This window comes from Carlito syrichta, unplaced genomic scaffold, assembly GCF_000164805.1.
Source record: "Carlito syrichta isolate Samal-C Ts95f unplaced genomic scaffold, Tarsius_syrichta-2.0.1 Scaffold313372, whole genome shotgun sequence".
NCBI lineage: Eukaryota > Metazoa > Chordata > Mammalia > Primates > Tarsiidae > Carlito > Carlito syrichta.
In genome coordinates this window covers 146,113-163,521 of record NW_007257468.1, presented here as the reverse complement: position 1 = coordinate 163,521, position 17,409 = coordinate 146,113, and the positions used below count along the sequence as shown (strand labels likewise).

The following is a 17,409-nucleotide window of genomic DNA, read 5'->3' as shown; positions in this document are numbered from 1 at the left end:
ATGGTTTGGTGCCATAGAAAATCACAGATATTGAATTCATGCTTGCATAATTTCAGCAGTTGAAAATCTATCTTCTTTTCACTCATTATTCTTATTCTCAGAAATCAAGAAGTAGCAATAATGGTAGTTGACTTGTAATCATTTAACTGTTTTCCTAAGAACAAGTAAAATATAAGCCTCTGGAATTTTCCTCTAATCCAAAAAAGCAGACTTGTGAGAATCTAGAGAGAGAGAGAGAGAACGTATATTTTTCATATGATTTATGAATCATTATCCTTATGATTTTTTATCAAGGAAGTAGCCAGTCCTGGGAAAGCAAGTGGTCTGTTAGAGGAAGTCCAGGGCCAGTTATAGCATCTCAACATCTGTTGGGTTGTCTACTTAAATCTTCCTCCCATGTAGACTGTGTCTTACCCTAGTGTAAGATCTCAAAACTATTATTGAATGAATATATAAATACAGATTAAGCCCTCTCTTTCCAATTCTGTTTTTTGTTTGTCTGGTTGTGTTTTTTAAGAAACAGGGTCTTCTTGTTTTGCCCAGGTTGGTCTCTAACTCCTGGCCTCAAGCCACCCTCCCGGCTAAGTCTTTCAAAGTGGTGGGATTACAGGCATAAGCCACCACCATGCCTGGCCCCTATTCTGTTTCATAAGCCATCTCCTGAGCCATAATATTGGAAAACAAATGTTACTCTTTTTGCTTTTTCTTGGTAGAGTTTTAAATGTTTTCTCTCTCTGTATTCTGGACATTTGCAAGCTTAACTTTGATGAAAGCAATAAATCAGTGAGTGTATTATTTATGTAGGAGTAAATTCTACTAACAGTCATTCTTTCCCATAACAACCTCATTGGTATTCATTGCAATTTAAATAGCATGGTAATAGAAATTATCGTCTGAGGGTGGGTTTATATGTATTTGTGATATAGGGCCGGTATATAACAGCCTCTTCCATACTGCACTCTTATGAAGATGGATCTTTAATATATGGTGATGACTATCATTCACAGATTCTTCACGTTACTGCACCAAGTCATTTTTTCCTCTGACATCTGGCATTGTTTGATAAAAGAAATATTTTCATTTCATAGAATGCTAACTGCAGATCTCACATTCTTGAAGATCCTTTTGGTAACAAGTCTGGAAAGAAAATGAAGATACCAAAATCTGAAGAGATGAAACGAGGCACAATTCTGGTAAGTTAAGTGCTGTTTTTACCTTATGCTTTTTTGAGTGAATAAATTTAATATCGACCTAGAAATAACTGCCTGAAGTATTTGAAGGTAGTATATTTGGTCAAATGGTAATAATACTAATATATACCTCTGGACATTTAAACAGGACTGCAGTACTTGTAAATTTGCTACCATTACATGTAATCTCATTCCTGCTGACATGAGCCAAGTGAATGTTTCACTTATCTTGTGGAAACCAACTTTTATAAAAGTAAGTACATTGTTCTATGCAATTATTCAATCAAATTAATAGTTGTTTGTTTTGTTTTGTCTTTACTGCTTAGAATGTGCAAAGCACATATTGTTGGAAGGAACATGAGGCTACAATTCTAAGGGAATGTGACCTAAGTACCAGCTCTAAACCAGATATGTGGGTGCTATCTTCCTTGTCTGTTAAGAACGAAAGGTCCCTTGCAGATAAATATCCTTTTGTTCAGTCTCTCTTATCCTTTTTCTTTACATCTTAAGACATGAATGCCTCTCCAGTTCCAAAGCTTGCACTTACCTTAATACTTTGGAACTCATTTAAGGTGCAAAGAATTATATCATGACATTTCTTGACACTACTAATAAAGGAGAGAACTAGCATATATTATGGACTTACTGTGTTTTATCAGAATTTTATTCTTTATAAATATAATTTGGAAGACATTTTTAACCATTTATGAGGCCATTTATGTCTAACAGCAAACTACTTTAAAACTTAGTTTATTGTTAATGTATTACCTATTTCTCTCTTCAGAAGAGTTTATAGTTGGTCATATGAAATTGCCATTTTCAGGCCTAATCATCTTAAGTTGCTATTTTTATAAGTCATGAACTGTTGAGTATTGACAATTTCATGCTATTTCATGCCTAGTTACATTAAAGATAGGTAGAGTCTGAGGTTTGTCTTTTCTCAGGATAAATCTGAACGGAAATAATTTAGTAATTTTTTCCCAATGTGCTTGACCTTTTGGCTAAGACCGAGTGTAGAAAAAATTTTCCATTCTATAACAAGGATCTAAGGATTTGAGGGCAAGGAAGGGAGGGTGGGTACACAGTAATCAATTAATACCACCAGTTCCATTTGGAAGTTCACAAATCCAGTGTTTTTTTATTTTTTTATTTTTGTTTATTACTTGTTTTCTTCTTATAGAAAAAATATTGATAAAATTATAGTCTTGTTTACCTTGGACATTAAGTTTTTTTTTTATCAATCTGGTGATGTGTGATGATGTCTCCCAAGTAAATTGCCCTCACAATTAAAAAATATCCAGTATCTTGTGGTAGGGAGTAGAGTGGGGTGGAAGGGATGGAGGTAAATGTTAGGTTACATGGTATGGGGAGATTGATAAATCTTAGATTTTTTTGTTGTTGTTGGAGTTGGAGTCTCACTCCGTCACTCAAGCCGGAGTGCAGTGGCACCATCACAGCATGACAGTCTTAAACTCATGGGCTTAAGCAATCCTTCTGCCTCCGTCTGCCGAGTGGCTAGTACTACAGGTGCATACCATCACTCACAGCTAATTATTATAAATGTCTTGTAGAGAGATCTCACTATTGTAACTTAGGCTGGTCTTGAACTCTTGGGCTCAGGTAATCCTCCGGTCTCAGTTTCCCAAAGTGCTGGAATTACAGATAGGAGCCACCTTGACTGACCTCTTTTTAACAAGACCACTAAGTTCCCTTACCTCAGTCCTTACACCTCCACTATTCTCTTCTAGGGGCTTTTAGGATCAACAACTTCCAAATTTAGGGGGAATTTTCTATTCTGTTTAAATAAAACCAGTATTTTTAATCTCAGAAAATTCTTAGTTTTAATAATTGTGTTACTCGACATGACGAGCTCTCATTTTTTTTTTCCTCGAGTTGGAGTCTCACTCTTGTCACCCAGACTGGAGTGCAACAGCACACTCATGGCCACCACAGCCTTAACATGCTGGGCTTAGACGATCCTTCCACCTCAGCCTTCCAAGTAGCTGGAACTACAGAAGCACACCACCATGCCTGGCTAGTTTTTGTGATTTACTGTAGAGACGGGGACTCACCAAGTTGCCCAGGCTGGTCTTGAATCCCTGGGCTCAGGCAATCCTCTCACCTTGGCCTCCCCAAGTGCTGGGATTACAGGCTGAGTCACCACACCTGGCCAAGCACTCATTTTGATTAGCATAATATGTTAAAAACAAATCCTGTTTGTTTTTCAGGCACATTTTTCCAGCTTAAATCTTACTATAAGAGGAGAACTTCAGAGTGAAAATACATCACTGATTTTAAGTAGCAGCAATCAAAAAAGAGAGGTAAGTGCAACTCTTAAATTTTGAAAACATACATTTCACTCTGAATTTTGTGACCTAATGTTTCCTAATTGCCAAGAGTCTCTTAAGCAGTGAGTGGTACTGCTCTCAATAAGTGGCAGGTACTATTTGATTCAAATTATACTTTGTTAGCTTCAAGTGAAATTTCAGTCTTGTTCTTCCTTCTAAGAAACTGAGAAATTCATGATATTTACAATTAACATGCCACGTTTGACTATATTGCTTATAACTATCATGGTAAATGGATGTTTTTACTTTCACCTTGATAACAAATGATGTATTTGTAACTTTCCTCCTTAAAATCTGATATTATAAAGTGTAGCTGACATCTGAAGAGCAGCCTTAGAAAACAATTTATTTACAAAAAGTACTTTGATACTGTATAGGAGTACATGTACATTTTTAAAAGTTGTCTTCGTTTAATCACAGGGAAATATGAAACAAAAATGAGATGCTGTTCCCTAATACAAATTCAGGCTTGAGCCCTTGATAAAAATATAAGGGTTTGAGGGTTGTTTTTGTTGTTGTTGTTGTTCTTGTCCTTATGTAAAATAAGGTCAAGTACTTGTTACAGACACAAGTATTTCAGGATGGTTTCGCCTCTTGTCATGGGGGGATTTAAATATCCCATGTGGATAAACATAACCTTGTGAATCATACAATCCAATGTGGACACTATGGAACTAGCTGAACATCTGAATGCTCACATGTTCTTTTTAAATAGCATATTTCAAATTGTTTCAATATCAATGATCTCTGATAAGTGTACACCTTTAAGGCAAACAGATGCATATAATGTTTATTTACTTCATAAAGATCACTTAACCTGACCAATGTGAAGTGCAAAGTTGTTCCAGATGCAGAAAAGTCAACATTTCACTAAAACCTGAAAAATATGAGTATGAATTTTATTGGGACAAAGTACATTTGATTCCTAAATATGTTGTGTTAAAATTTTATTAGTTTTATTTCCCCTCAATATTAGGTATGCATTTTCCTGGAGATATCCTAGAGGAAAATTAGACCTATATTGATAAAAATTACTAAAAGCGATTATATGTAGTTCTTTGATTTGAGGGTAGTCACTGCTCTTATCTAGGCGTCGGTTTCCTCTATAAATTCATGGAATTGTTTTAAACTTCTTGAAAGTCTTTCTTAGCCAGGCATGCTGGCTCATGCCAGTAGTCCCAGACATTAAGGAGGTTGAGATGAGTGGGTCACCTTAGTCCACGAGTTCAAGTGCAGCCTGGGCAACAAAGTGAAATCCCATCTCTTAAAAAAAAAAAAAATTCTGTCTCAATGGTCTGATTGTGGATTTGTCTACATTCCCACAGGCAGGTATCTCCCCTCTTAGTTTCTCTTTCTACCCTAATCTTCCTCTAGATGAAGGAATTGAAGTGTTCCCTATTAAGGGCAAGTAGAGAACTTCAAGCTATTACTAACCATTAATATCTACCCTTAATTAATTTCTTAAGATACATCCAGGCATGGGACACAGAGCAGATAGATTTCCTTGATGATTACGTGCCATCCTGAGAGAGCTTGAGTAGCTGGAGCACCAAATCAAAGCTGTTCATTTCAAAGTTTTACTCTAGTTAAGACATAGTTTATAGATGTGCATCAACAGACAAGTCAACTAGAAGAGAACGTGGTATAATAAAATGCGCATTGGGGATTAATAAATATGCAAAATTCATTTATCTGTACACTTGAGATTTGTGCATTTTATTATATGAAAATTATACTTTCAGTTTGTAAATAAACCATAAAGCACATTAGAATTAAAAATAAGGAGACTTACTCAGGTTTTTATTTCAACAGCATGCAATATTCCAACCTAAATTGATGCTATTGTGATAATGCAATAGTCTGTTAATTATTCTTTAACACTTAAAACTTTGATTTTCCTTGAGTTAGACAGAAATTCACTCCTTCCCTTGAGCATTCTAATGACATTTTACTCTTTATGAATAAACTCCTGAAGGATGCAATTATGAATACTTTTTGGTAATTACAAATTTGACCTGATTAGAGATTTAGAATAAAGAACATTTTCAAATGTAAACCCAGTGTTTCCTCTGTATGCAGTAATGAGATTAATATGCTGTTTGAGCCGGGCTCGGTGGCTCAGCCTGTAATCCCACGCCTTTGGGAGGCTGAGGTGAGTGGATTGCCTGAGCCCGCGGGTTCGAGACCCGCCTGGGCAGCGAGACCTCATCTCTACAGTAAATCAAAAAATCAGCAGGGCGTGGTAGCGCATGCCTGTAATTCCAGCTACTTGGAAGGCTGAGGCGGAAGGATCGCAGGAGCCCAGCAGGCGAGGTTGTGGTGGCCGGGAGCGGCCACTGCACTCCAGTCTGGGCGACAGAGTGAGACTCCAACTCAAAAAAAAAAAAAATATGCTGTTTGATAGAAAATTATAGCCTGCAAGAACTCGATGTTCCAGGAGTTCTATAGGTATTTATCAGTGTTAACAATTTTGTTTAATAATTTGCAGCTTGCTATTCAAATATCCAAGGATGGGCCACCAGGCAGTGTGCCATTATGGGTCATCTTGTTGAGTGCGTTTGCTGGATTATTACTATTGATGCTGCTCATTTTAGCACTGTGGAAGGTAAGCCCCAACATTCCTTGGACTTTCTTTTCCAATCTTCATCAGCAACTGGAGAAATAAATTATAATTTATCCATGCTGTGTCATATAATATTATACAGCAATGAAACAAACATTGAAATGATGACTAAAATAAAGAAAGAAAAATGCATATTTCAAACAAGGTGTACAACTCGATCCCATTTTTGTAAAGAAAAAAACATTTTACAAACAGAGAATAATGAAAATGCTCTTCTATAAAAAAAGAAAAGAATGAATTCTTATATCAATTTAAGGATAAGCAGTAAATTCATGGCTAAGATAACCCTTGTTTTAATCATACATCTCTGTGTATATTAATGATCAAATATTTCTGTAATATACAAACAGACATGCCACATTTTATGCAATAAATTGCATGCCTGAGTAGGGGATAAAGGATTTACTCATCGGTAGATGTAAGATATCTTAATGCGTCACAGACTCCTATTTCAATAAATCCTTTTGCAAGATTGAGTAACCATCTATTTTGGGTCTAGTCAGTCTGGATATTTACAGAAATGTTTTGCTGAGCCTGAGATATACAAGATTTTTTAAACTCTTAGCAGCTATATACTATTAAAATTGGGCATAACATGATAGCTTTTAAAAGAAATTTAAAAGAGAATAAATTATGATTAAAAAGTTGGATTTAATGTTTTTTTATTAACTATCAAATTGGCATTTATTCTAGCCATAATATCATCCAATGTTTTAACTATTACTTTGTTAGTTAAACTATGTTTTAAAAATGTGCACATTGTATCTCTATATTTATTTTTCTAATATATAAGCAAGATCATTATCTAATCAGTTCAAAAAAGCAAGTTTCTCTGCCACTGAATTACCCACTGTACCTTCCTTTCTGACTCTCCTGTAATTATTTTGAGGGACTTACTCTCAGAAGAGAAGGTGAACAAAGTCATGTTAAAGATTTAAAGACGTAGGTCAGTGGTATTCACTTCAGTAAATAGAATCCATGGCTTTTCTCCAACAAAGTCTCTAAGACAGAAATCCTGACAATATTCAACATCCAGCTCTTCCCTCTGCTTTGCAGTGTTTTCTCTGTAATACCTGGCTCTGCCACACTGTGGTACTCAAGGCTTAGCTTATTGGTGTTCAAGGTTGTGTCTGAAATACAAGAATTGGTTTCTTCCTTGGTATGCAACTCTAGAGTGTGTTACTGTTGATTTCTTTCAGTAGTCTTCTCTTTTGAACACTGCACTTGCCCATATCATCTTAGGACATCACTGATAAGAGAAGAGGAAAACCAGAGTGATATTTGAACAGGTTTTATCTGGTTTCATACTTCTTTTAAGACAAACATAGGAAATTGCATGCACCTGTTTTTTTGTCACTAGTCCAGAAAAAAAAGCATACATGTACAAATAAACATATTCTTTCATCCAGTAAATGTTGCGTTGATACATTCTGATGACTTCTTAGGGTTTTTTTAGGCCCAAAAGAAGGTTATTTGTCAAACTTTGGACTGCTTGTCCAGTAGAAATAGTTCAACCACTTCAGTGGGAGGCCTGGTAATCAGAACTGTGATTCCAAGGAGAAAGGGAAGGAACTAGCTCCTACTGAATGCTTACCATGTGCCAGGAGCTGCTGTAAGCATTTCCACCTAATACTCACATCAACCCCAGGAGGTAGACACTATTATGAGCCTCATTTTGTAAATAAGGAAACGGAGGAACATAAAATTTAAGTATGTTTCCCAAAGCCACATAGTAAGGTTCAGACTAAGGATCTGAATCTTGTGCCAGCTGTCATCTGTTAATTATTATTCCTATGTGTTATCTCTAGCTTTCATTCACTCTGGTGTCTTCACAGCAGCCATTTCAACCAAGTATTTTAACTACATTTGACATCAGAGGGCATTAAAGCAAGGAGTGGTTAAAGTGACTCTCCCAAGATTACCAACTGGTAAATGACTGAATTCAAACAAAGATCTCTCTACAAAACTTGCTCCTATTCTGATACAGCCCACTGTGGCAGGCTATGAGGCAGGGCTCTTTACTTTGGAGCACCGGGAATTGGATTTTGTTCAAGAGGGTCATGAACTCTCTGAGACATAATATTTGGATTTGGAATGAAGGTCTCTGGTTAGATTCAGACTTTCAGTGGTTCTGTTTTACCAAAAAGGTTCATTCCTCCCCCCTCTACTTTAAAGTTATAATGGAACCTCCCTGAAGCATGTGTTTGGTCTGCAGTAGGCTCAGAAGAGCTACTCTCATCCCCAGATATTTTTCTATACTAACTGGATCTGGAGCAGACACCCCAAAACTATCCCTTCTTTCTTTTTTCAAATCCCACTACTCTGTTAATTCAGTGGAACTCCCTAGACTGAGACACTGTGTAAGGGACAGGCCAAGTATTTCACTTGGAGCAGTGATTCAGTTCCAAAAGACAGTTTTTAAGTCTTGATTTTCATAGTACACATGGCAGAAAGTAAAGCTTCTTGACAAAATCTTAGTAGCTGCTTAACATGTGCCTTATAGGGGCACAGGTTTAAATAGGTTGAAAATTTTGTCCTGAGCCTTACAGGGGACACGGATTTAAATGGGTTGAGAAATTTGTCCTGAAATATGGTACACTAAGAGAGATGCCCAGTCAGGCCAGATTAACCAATAGAGTCGAATGACACTCATCCCACAGAGGATCTATGAGAGGCTCAGAACATTCCTCTCCCCTAACATGATGTCATACTGATGCCAGAAGTTCCTCCATTGATGACCTGTGTGTTAATCCTAAAACTCTGTTCCTCATCTAATATACATATCCTTGCTGGGACATGGGTAATAACAACTCACCATTTTTAGTCTTTTATACATTGGTATGAATTTATTCACTCAACATTGATTCTATATTATATTTATTAAGCACCTCCTTTTTTGTTTGTTTTACCAGATACTGTTTAATCAGACCCTTTGTCATTGGGTTTTGGGCTAGGGGAGTATAAAGAAGGTCATTAAACAACTACAGGAAGAAATAAAAGGAAAACCAACACTACCAGAAATGTCTGTGGACTTCTTTCACATTTTGCTAGGATTGGCCAAGTCCAGTTTGAAGTTATAAACTCTATTCTCCTAATCTCTCTACTCTTAATCACCCAGCTTCCATTAAAAACCCAACATGAACAGAATTGGTTGGGGAGAAAAGTATAGATAACAGATGTTATTTTAAAATAGGATGTAGAAGCAAAGAAAGATTGAAAGGAAGCAAAAAGATTTGAGAAAGGAAAGAGAAGATCAGAAGCAAAGCAGAGCAGGAAAAAAGTTTTATAATCATCCCCTGCTTTTGTGAAAGCATTGTGTGATTTATTTTCGACTTGGGACAGGCAGGCACAAGTTAAGAAGCCTAATGGTTTGTGAATCTGGGACTTTGACAGTTGGTTCACAGAAAAAAGGCCTGAGATGTAGAAGAGCTGGCATTTTGGGAAGGCAAATGCGTTATTGTTTTCACTTTCATTTGTTCTGTTATTACCTTTTGCTCATCCACCACTAACTGGATTCTGGCCTGGTGGAAGACATCAGCCCTGAGTAAAACTTTTGTAACCTAAAAGTAGATGTTTTTGAGTGTTTATCACCCCTAAACCTTCAATGCTTTAATAATAATTTTTATATAATATTTATATAATTTATAACTTCATGATTAAAATGATATGGAGATACCACACTTCCAAAGAATGAATGCCCTGCATTGCCTTTACTTGATCTATTATAGCCCACTCTCAAATTTAAAATATATGTATACATATATACATAAGAGGAACCCCCCCCAAAAACAGAATTATTTTTGGAGGGTGGGCCCCTTGTAGTACAGGCTTCCAGCATCAGGGTACCAGCTAGCATCGTCGTGAGAGGCTGTGTTTGGCTTCAGTGAATTTTTTTTTTTTCTTTTCAAGATGTGGGGTAAAATTTAGGGTTAAGTATACAAATGTGCATTATGCAGGTACCCTTGTTGATGAGGTATGTCCCTCCCTCCCCTGGCGGTTTCCCACTACTGCCAATCCCACCCTTCCTTCCCTATTTTTTTATTTTGTTTTGTTTTTTCTTTCTTTCTTTTTTTGGAGATTCTTTATCATATTTGCCCATTTCTTGATGGGTGGTTTACTAGCCCACCCGTCCACACTGCACTGAGTATTCAGCATTTTTTTGACCAAAAATAGCTTGACCCCTATGCCCCACCCTCCCTCTTCACCCAATCTCACCCTGAGTGACATTTTTTTGTTTCCCTGGATGAAAAAAGTTCTCAAAGAGAAACGTTTTGCTGATGTGGAAGAGGTAAAACAAAATAGCAGAAGCACTAAAAGGCATCACTGTTTTGAGCAGTGGAAAAAGTGTCCCAATAGGTGTATCACATCAAACGGAGAGTACTTTGAAGGTGACTGAAGTTTAACATGTACATAAATATGGAATTTTTTTATAAGTAAATTCTGGGTTTTTCTGGATTCCCCCTCATATGTGTATGTGTGTGTGTGTGTGTGTGTGTGTGTGTGTGTACAAATTTGAAAAACCACTTCTCTGTGACTCTTAATTTTCTTTGTCTTTTTTTTTTTTTTTTTTGAATTGGAGTCTCATTCTGTCACCCAGACTAGAGTGCAGTGGCAGCTCCCGGCCACTGCAGCCTCGACCTGCTGGGCTCCGGCAATCCTTCTGCCTCAGCCTTACAAGTAGCTGGAACTACAGGCGCGCACTACCACACCCGGCTAATTTTTTAAATTTTATTGTAGAGATGAGGTCTCACCAAGTTGCTCAGGCAGGTCTCGAACCCGCAGGCTCAGGCAATCCACTCACCTCAGCCTCCCAAAGCATGGGATTACAGGCTGAGCCACCAAGCCCGGCTTAATTTTCTTTGTTTTAAATAAACATTTTAGGTTAGATCATTGCAAAGATCTCTTCCACCTCCATACTTATTTCTGTTATTATGAAGAATAGTAAATAAATACAGTACTTATAACTTTTAGTGGTGCCCTAAATTGCAAAGCAAAATGAAATATGACTCATATTCACTGTGGGTCACATTTGTCTTATAGTCCATGTTCATATCCAAATGATACAGGGTGTTTTCAAGAGGCTTTTTATATCAAGCCTACATAAACAGATGTTCTGACACATTTAAAGTTAATCCAGACAACTCAGAAATCTTCCTAGCACCCTAGACCTGATGTACCTGTCAGATTCCTTACCAACTCTAATGAAATCAATTTATGACCATAGAATGAAAATATTTCTGCCACATATCTAAAAAAAAAAAAGATGATAGCAAAGTAGAAACAATGCTGGCTAATTGCAGTTTGTATGTCTCCCAAAATATTTTTCTGCAGCCCTTTAAATTAACTCAATGCGTGTACTACCTTTTACTATGGGACATGATATATTTAACCATTGAACAGTTAAAAATGAAATAGCAATTTGACTTTTCATTTTCTTGATATTTAATATGAATGGATCAATAAAAATACCTTTTAATTAGTTGTATGCCCAGAATTTCCAATTATTAAATTTAATTTTATCAAAAAGATTCATATTTATTACTTAAATTAAAATAATTGTGTTATGTTTTGTGTTTTCTCAACAGATTGGATTCTTCAAAAGACCACTGAAAAAGAAAATGGAGAAATGAAATATTTTATCAGAGAAAAATAACAATTGTTCAATGATCTATCCTCAGGTTTGCCTCAAATATGTGACAAGAAATTTATAAATATAATTAAAGATATGGTCACATAACTCTATGTAATCCATCAGGGATTAATCAGTAGGAAAATGACAAATCATGCATTATCCATAAACAATAACACAAAGATCTATTTTATAAAATGATGACAAATATTTTAAATACTCAGTTTTGTTGAGTATTAAGCTAAGTTACAAAGTGTCTTAAAGACAAAGAATAACTTGTACAAATTTGTTTGTATATTAAACCACCACTTAAAGTATTTAAAAAATACATAAGAAGATTTTTATGACTATTGAAACATTTACTTTCAAAGTAGTATAAATTAAGCTTTTCCCTCTGATTCCTGGTAGATATCCATGTTCAGCATTTGTAATGCCAAGAGAGGAATTACCTGAAAAAGATCACCTCCTCCAATTCAAATGAGAAAAGTTTCCCCTGGTACAGTCCATATACAATATGGGCTGAAAACAGAATTAAATCATAAAAAATATACTTAGCATTTTTGTGTTGAGTTCTATATTTGGAAAGCTCCCCCCCCAAGGTGATTGGAAAATACTTTAACTGAGCTGAAATTCTATCTAGGATAGAAAATCAGAATAGATTCATTTAAAAACAAGTGCAATGAATGGATTAATGTAAGCTTATACAAAACATGCTTAATTTTGATATTGAACTCTAAATGCAAAACTCTTTTATACTGAAGAAAACACTTAAAACAGTTTTATGTAGCATAACAGCAATTTGTTATGAAAAGTATTTGTGGGGATATACAAAAATGGTTTCTGAATGCAACATAGCAGCATAGATAGATGCCACTGAAATGCTCAAGTCATCTTTGCTGAGCAGCTTTTGAATGCTAGGGGTTCCAGGATGTGACCCAAAGTAGGACTTGTCTCCACTCCTTGGTACAGGGTTCATTCAAATCCCCAAGCTGTGAAAGTCTGTTTATTTTTAATTTTTTAAAGGTATTTAATTTCAAATCACGTCTTATTTTTATGAAAAAGCAGTATTCCATTTCAGTATTATATTTTGCCACGAAGTCACTACTTTTTAAAAATGGCATCTTAATATTTAAATAGAACCCCAGAAATGTATTTTAAAGAATTTCAGGTTTGAAAGCTCAAACCAGCAGAAAGATATCACACCTCTGTATGTGCTTCTTTGTTCTTGAAGTAATCTTTATGGTTTATTGGACTCTACTGTAGCATAAGCTCCTAGGGTGCTCCATGTCTTAGGAAACTAGCAATAAATGTATAGTCACTGCATGTGTAAACTACTGCTGATACTTCTGCAACAACTCCACTTCTCCACCTGATTTACCATTATAAGACCCGAACTTGTAATTATCCAAAAAGTTCTAGGCGAAAGCAGCAAATCAACAGAGAGATTAAATGTCATGGATACAATTTTTTAGAACTAATTTCCAAGGAATAATATGAAGACTCAGAGTCAGCCTACCTTTTGACTCTCCACATCTGCATGGGAAATGCCAAGGTCATCAGTAGCTAGAAAAAAAGAATACATCTTTCTAGAGATCTAGTGTCCTCCTGCTGTCCTCTCCTATTCAGAAATACCCACTTTGGGAATTTCCTTCATTCTCTCTGTCTATCTCCAGATTCAGAAATTGTCCTATCCACCTGTTCTTTCTTTGCCCAACAAAACTCAGGGTCTCTTTTATTCGGAGTTACTATGTTGCACAACTCCAGTGTTCAGCCTGTTCAGCAATCCTGTCCTGGTCTCCCATGTTCTGAGAAGTAAATCTAACAGATGAATTTAAATTTGTACTTGGCATTTGAGGCTGCTAGACAAAGCATTCACTGAACTATGAGTATGCACGTTTAAACTACATACATGGTTACTCAAAGGGGAAAGATAGAAATGAGGGCATTTTGAAGTTTTTGGAAAAGAAAGGAAGAGTTGTTTGGCCTTAAGCTGTCATAGTTTTTAACATAAGTCATTTCTGGCCATTAAGTAGAATATTTCATGAACTAGGGATCTCATTTCTTTAATGTTATAATTTGTTGAGGTTTATGTGTGTGTGCACACACATACACACACAAATTGAATATATGTCAATAACACCAAATGACATATACAAAAAAATAAACACAAGTTGGATTAATTCATTTTTTATTTAGTCTCATTTTTATTAATATTTAGATTTTGCTTACAGTTCTGCAACTATATAAAAAATACATGCAGAGATTTTGATTAAAAAAAATAAGTCAATAGATGTTTCAAATTAGCTTTGTACAAATGTTCTAAAACACATTCTATGATTAAGAAATAAACTAGATTCTATCATTTTACTTTAAAATGCTAAATAAGAAAAACGGGTGATATTTAAGACTATTTGTGAGTTTATTGACTAACTTAAATTGTCAAGAACTTTCTTTTTCTTAAACTTTAATATTCTAAAAAATTAATTATTGCTTCTGTTATAAACTGACTGTTGTATGCAATTCCCTTCCTGATCAAATTTACAGTGGTATACTGGTAAATTATTTAACAACTTGTTTCCCAGGAAGAAAAAAATCCATGACTTGCATCATTTGTAAGTTTTCATGGTCTAAATAGTCTTTCCATAGCCATTTTCAAACTACCAAGATGACCTTACTCTGCTTGCAAAATTTCTGGAAATGTATCTGTCAGCTCTTATGAACCCGTATGAGTTGGTTTCAGCATACCACTGAGATTACAAGATAGATAGAGATAGAAGATTATAGATAGATAGATAGATAGATAGATAGATAGATAGATAGATAGATAGATGATAAAGAATATCTTGTGTCTGCATACATACACAATCACACACAATATGATCATATGTTAAATTATATGGAAAGTGCCCAGTAGACATAGTGTCATATAGTTCTTTAATTTCAATTTCTGAAAGTATAACATTCCTTTGTTATTAATAAAATGATATAAACTTGCAAAAGTAAAGAGTTAAAAGCAAGAAAATGTAATGAGTAACCCATAGTGAAACACCAGCCACGAAGAAATTTTTACATTCTCAAGGAGTCCAGGGATCTGCAAGTAACATTGTAAAAGATCATCCATTGTAAATACTTTCAACTTCTATGGTCCAATTCAAACTTCAATGATCCGATTTGTTAAACGACTTTCTTCTGAGCACTAGATTCATGGGCAACTTAGTTTCTGAATATGTTCTGTGTCATACGTGTGCTTGAAAAGAGGCTTGTGGTAAGAGATATTTTTATAAAATTAGATGCTTATGCAACCGTAATAATTTTATCTATAAAGGCATATATATACTCCATGCATATGCATACATATATAAATGTCCTCTTTTCCTTTCATAAAGTCATTGGGAAACAGAAATATCCGCGCCGAAAGAAAAAAGTGGCTGTAGTGTGATGGATCGCATAAAGGTGGGGTATAGTAGCAGCTGTGGAAGCCCCGCCCACGTCCTTTCTAGGGTCTCGGCTGCACACTGTGAATGCTGCCCTCCAGCTCCGTGAAGTGTGCTTTCCCTCGGCAGAATGTCAAACAAAATGTAGTCTGCTCCATGTGAATTGACTGTCTTGCTTGGCACAACATTGAGAAGCAGGCCGAGAGCCTGTCTCACGTGCCGTGTCGAGTGCTGTCATATTATTATCCAAATAAAGTGGCTTCTGGCAAACAAGTTTTTCAAAGTAGTATCCGATGCGCTCCTTATTAATTTCCAACACTTCTCAAGCTCCCTCAACCCACCCCCATCAGGTCAGTCATTTTCCCCAAGGGAGATTTTCAAGAATACTACTGAAGAAAAATCTGTTAATGAAACATGTGCTCCATTTACTGTAAATACCAGCTTCAGTGAATTGATCTGATACAGAATTTCAGTTTTCGGTTCTTCCAGTGACTCCCTAAAGGGTGGACGTAGTATTATATTATAAATAGAGCAGGGACAAAGTGGAATGTAGTTCAGAGATGGAACATTGTGTGTGTGTGTGTGTGTGTGTGTGTGTGTGTGTTCCAGTGACTCCCTAAAGGGTGGACGTAGTATTATATTATAAATAGAGCAGGGACAAAGTGGAATGTAGTTCAGAGATGGAACATTGTGTGTGTGTGTGTGTGTGTGTGTGTTCCAGTGACTCCCTAAAGGGTGGACGTAGTATTATATTATAAATAGAGCAGGGACAAAGTGGAATGTAGTTCAGAGATGGAACATTGTGTGTGTGTGTGTGTGTGTGTGTGTGTGTGTGTGTGTCTCACTCCATAGCCCAGGCCAGAGTATAGTAGCATGCTCACTGCCACCCCAGTGTCGGCCCACTGGACTCAGGCCGTCCCTCCGCCTCAGTCTTCCAAGTAGCTGCTACCACACCCGGCTGATTTTTTGATGTAGAGATGAGGTCTCGCCAAGTTACCCAGGCTGGTCTCGAATCCATGGGCTCAGGCAATCCTCACACCTCAACCTCCCAAAGTGCTGTGCAGAGATGGAACTTTAAGAGATTTGCAAGCCATTATGGGACACTGTCAGCAAGCGTGCTGGCGGGAAGCTGGAGAGATTTAGCCCTTCAGTGGTTCTCCAAAAGCACTCTGCAGTCCCCATCCCGCCCATGAAAATAATCTGTAAAATGCAAAGAAGGATCTTATGATCCTCAAACGGAGGCATTTTTAAAAACTAATGTGTACAATCTAGTTGCAAACAGCAGACTTTTAAATGAAAACACAGGTTCAAGGTGAGTCCCCCTCTTCATTGTGTCCTACAATGGCACCCAGGAAGTTCCTAACGGGAATGGATCCTTCTTCTGCTACAAAGGAGGTGAGCTTAACTCCTGAATCCACTCTTGTGCCCATGACCCAAAATCAAGCACAATATCTCTTGCTGAAATTTTACCATACCAAAAAAATAGGCAGGGATAAGGACTCATAACTTCTAACTTTGAACTCCCTGCTTTGAGACCTGCCCTTTTCTTTTTTTCTATAAAAAAAGCTTTCCCTAAAAGTTAGTAAATTTAGAACTTCACACAAGACTTCCTTGCATTTTCTTCCTTCCACAGGCTAGAGAGTATCAATGCAACAAGGACTCAGAAGTAGGATTTGCAGTTCACTCTGCCTTCTGCCTTTTAGTTTGTTTCTTCTCATCTACACAGTGGTGATATTTTGTTTTAATCTGGGGCTTCCTCAGCAAGGGCATTCTCTGCCTTGTGTCCCTGGCAGGGCTGTGAGTGGTGACATGTTATCTTTGTGGTGAGCAGAGGTTCAGAGATCCTTTAATTATCTGACACACCATGGAAATCACGGCTTAAACGAGGAGCCAATGGCACTCATAACTATGATTACATTTGGTTTTAGCATATGACAGATCACATCCTTATGAAAGAAAGACTGAGTGTGGAATTGTGGGAGCTCTTCTGCAACACACTGAGAGTCAAGGTTTAATCTTTTATTTCAGTTTGATCCATGCATTTAGATTGGTGATGAACTTTTTAAAAGAAATCTTCCGAATGACACCAGAAGAAAAGCCAGTTATACTCTTGAACAGTCTCCTACTGACATTTCCTGTCCCCAGGCCTGTTTTTTTTTTTTTAAGACATGGAGACAGATTGAGT

The 17,409-nt window shown here is 36.6% G+C and overlaps 1 protein-coding gene across 1 annotated transcript in view; it reads left to right on the top strand.

Moving 5' to 3' along the window:
- The window catches only part of ITGA1 (integrin subunit alpha 1), a 79,374-nt gene extending 67,191 nt beyond the window's left edge, over window positions 1-12,183 (top strand). Inside the window, exons 20-24 of the mRNA XM_008070356.2 lie at window positions 1,089-1,193; window positions 1,339-1,443; window positions 3,419-3,511; window positions 6,027-6,143; window positions 11,747-12,183. Coding sequence (XP_008068547.1) covers window positions 1,089-1,193; window positions 1,339-1,443; window positions 3,419-3,511; window positions 6,027-6,143; window positions 11,747-11,791 — 465 coding nt within the window. The 3' untranslated portion in view covers window positions 11,792-12,183. The remainder of the gene's footprint in view (window positions 1-1,088; window positions 1,194-1,338; window positions 1,444-3,418; window positions 3,512-6,026; window positions 6,144-11,746) is intronic.
- The last annotated feature ends 5,226 nt before the right edge of the window (window positions 12,184-17,409 follow it).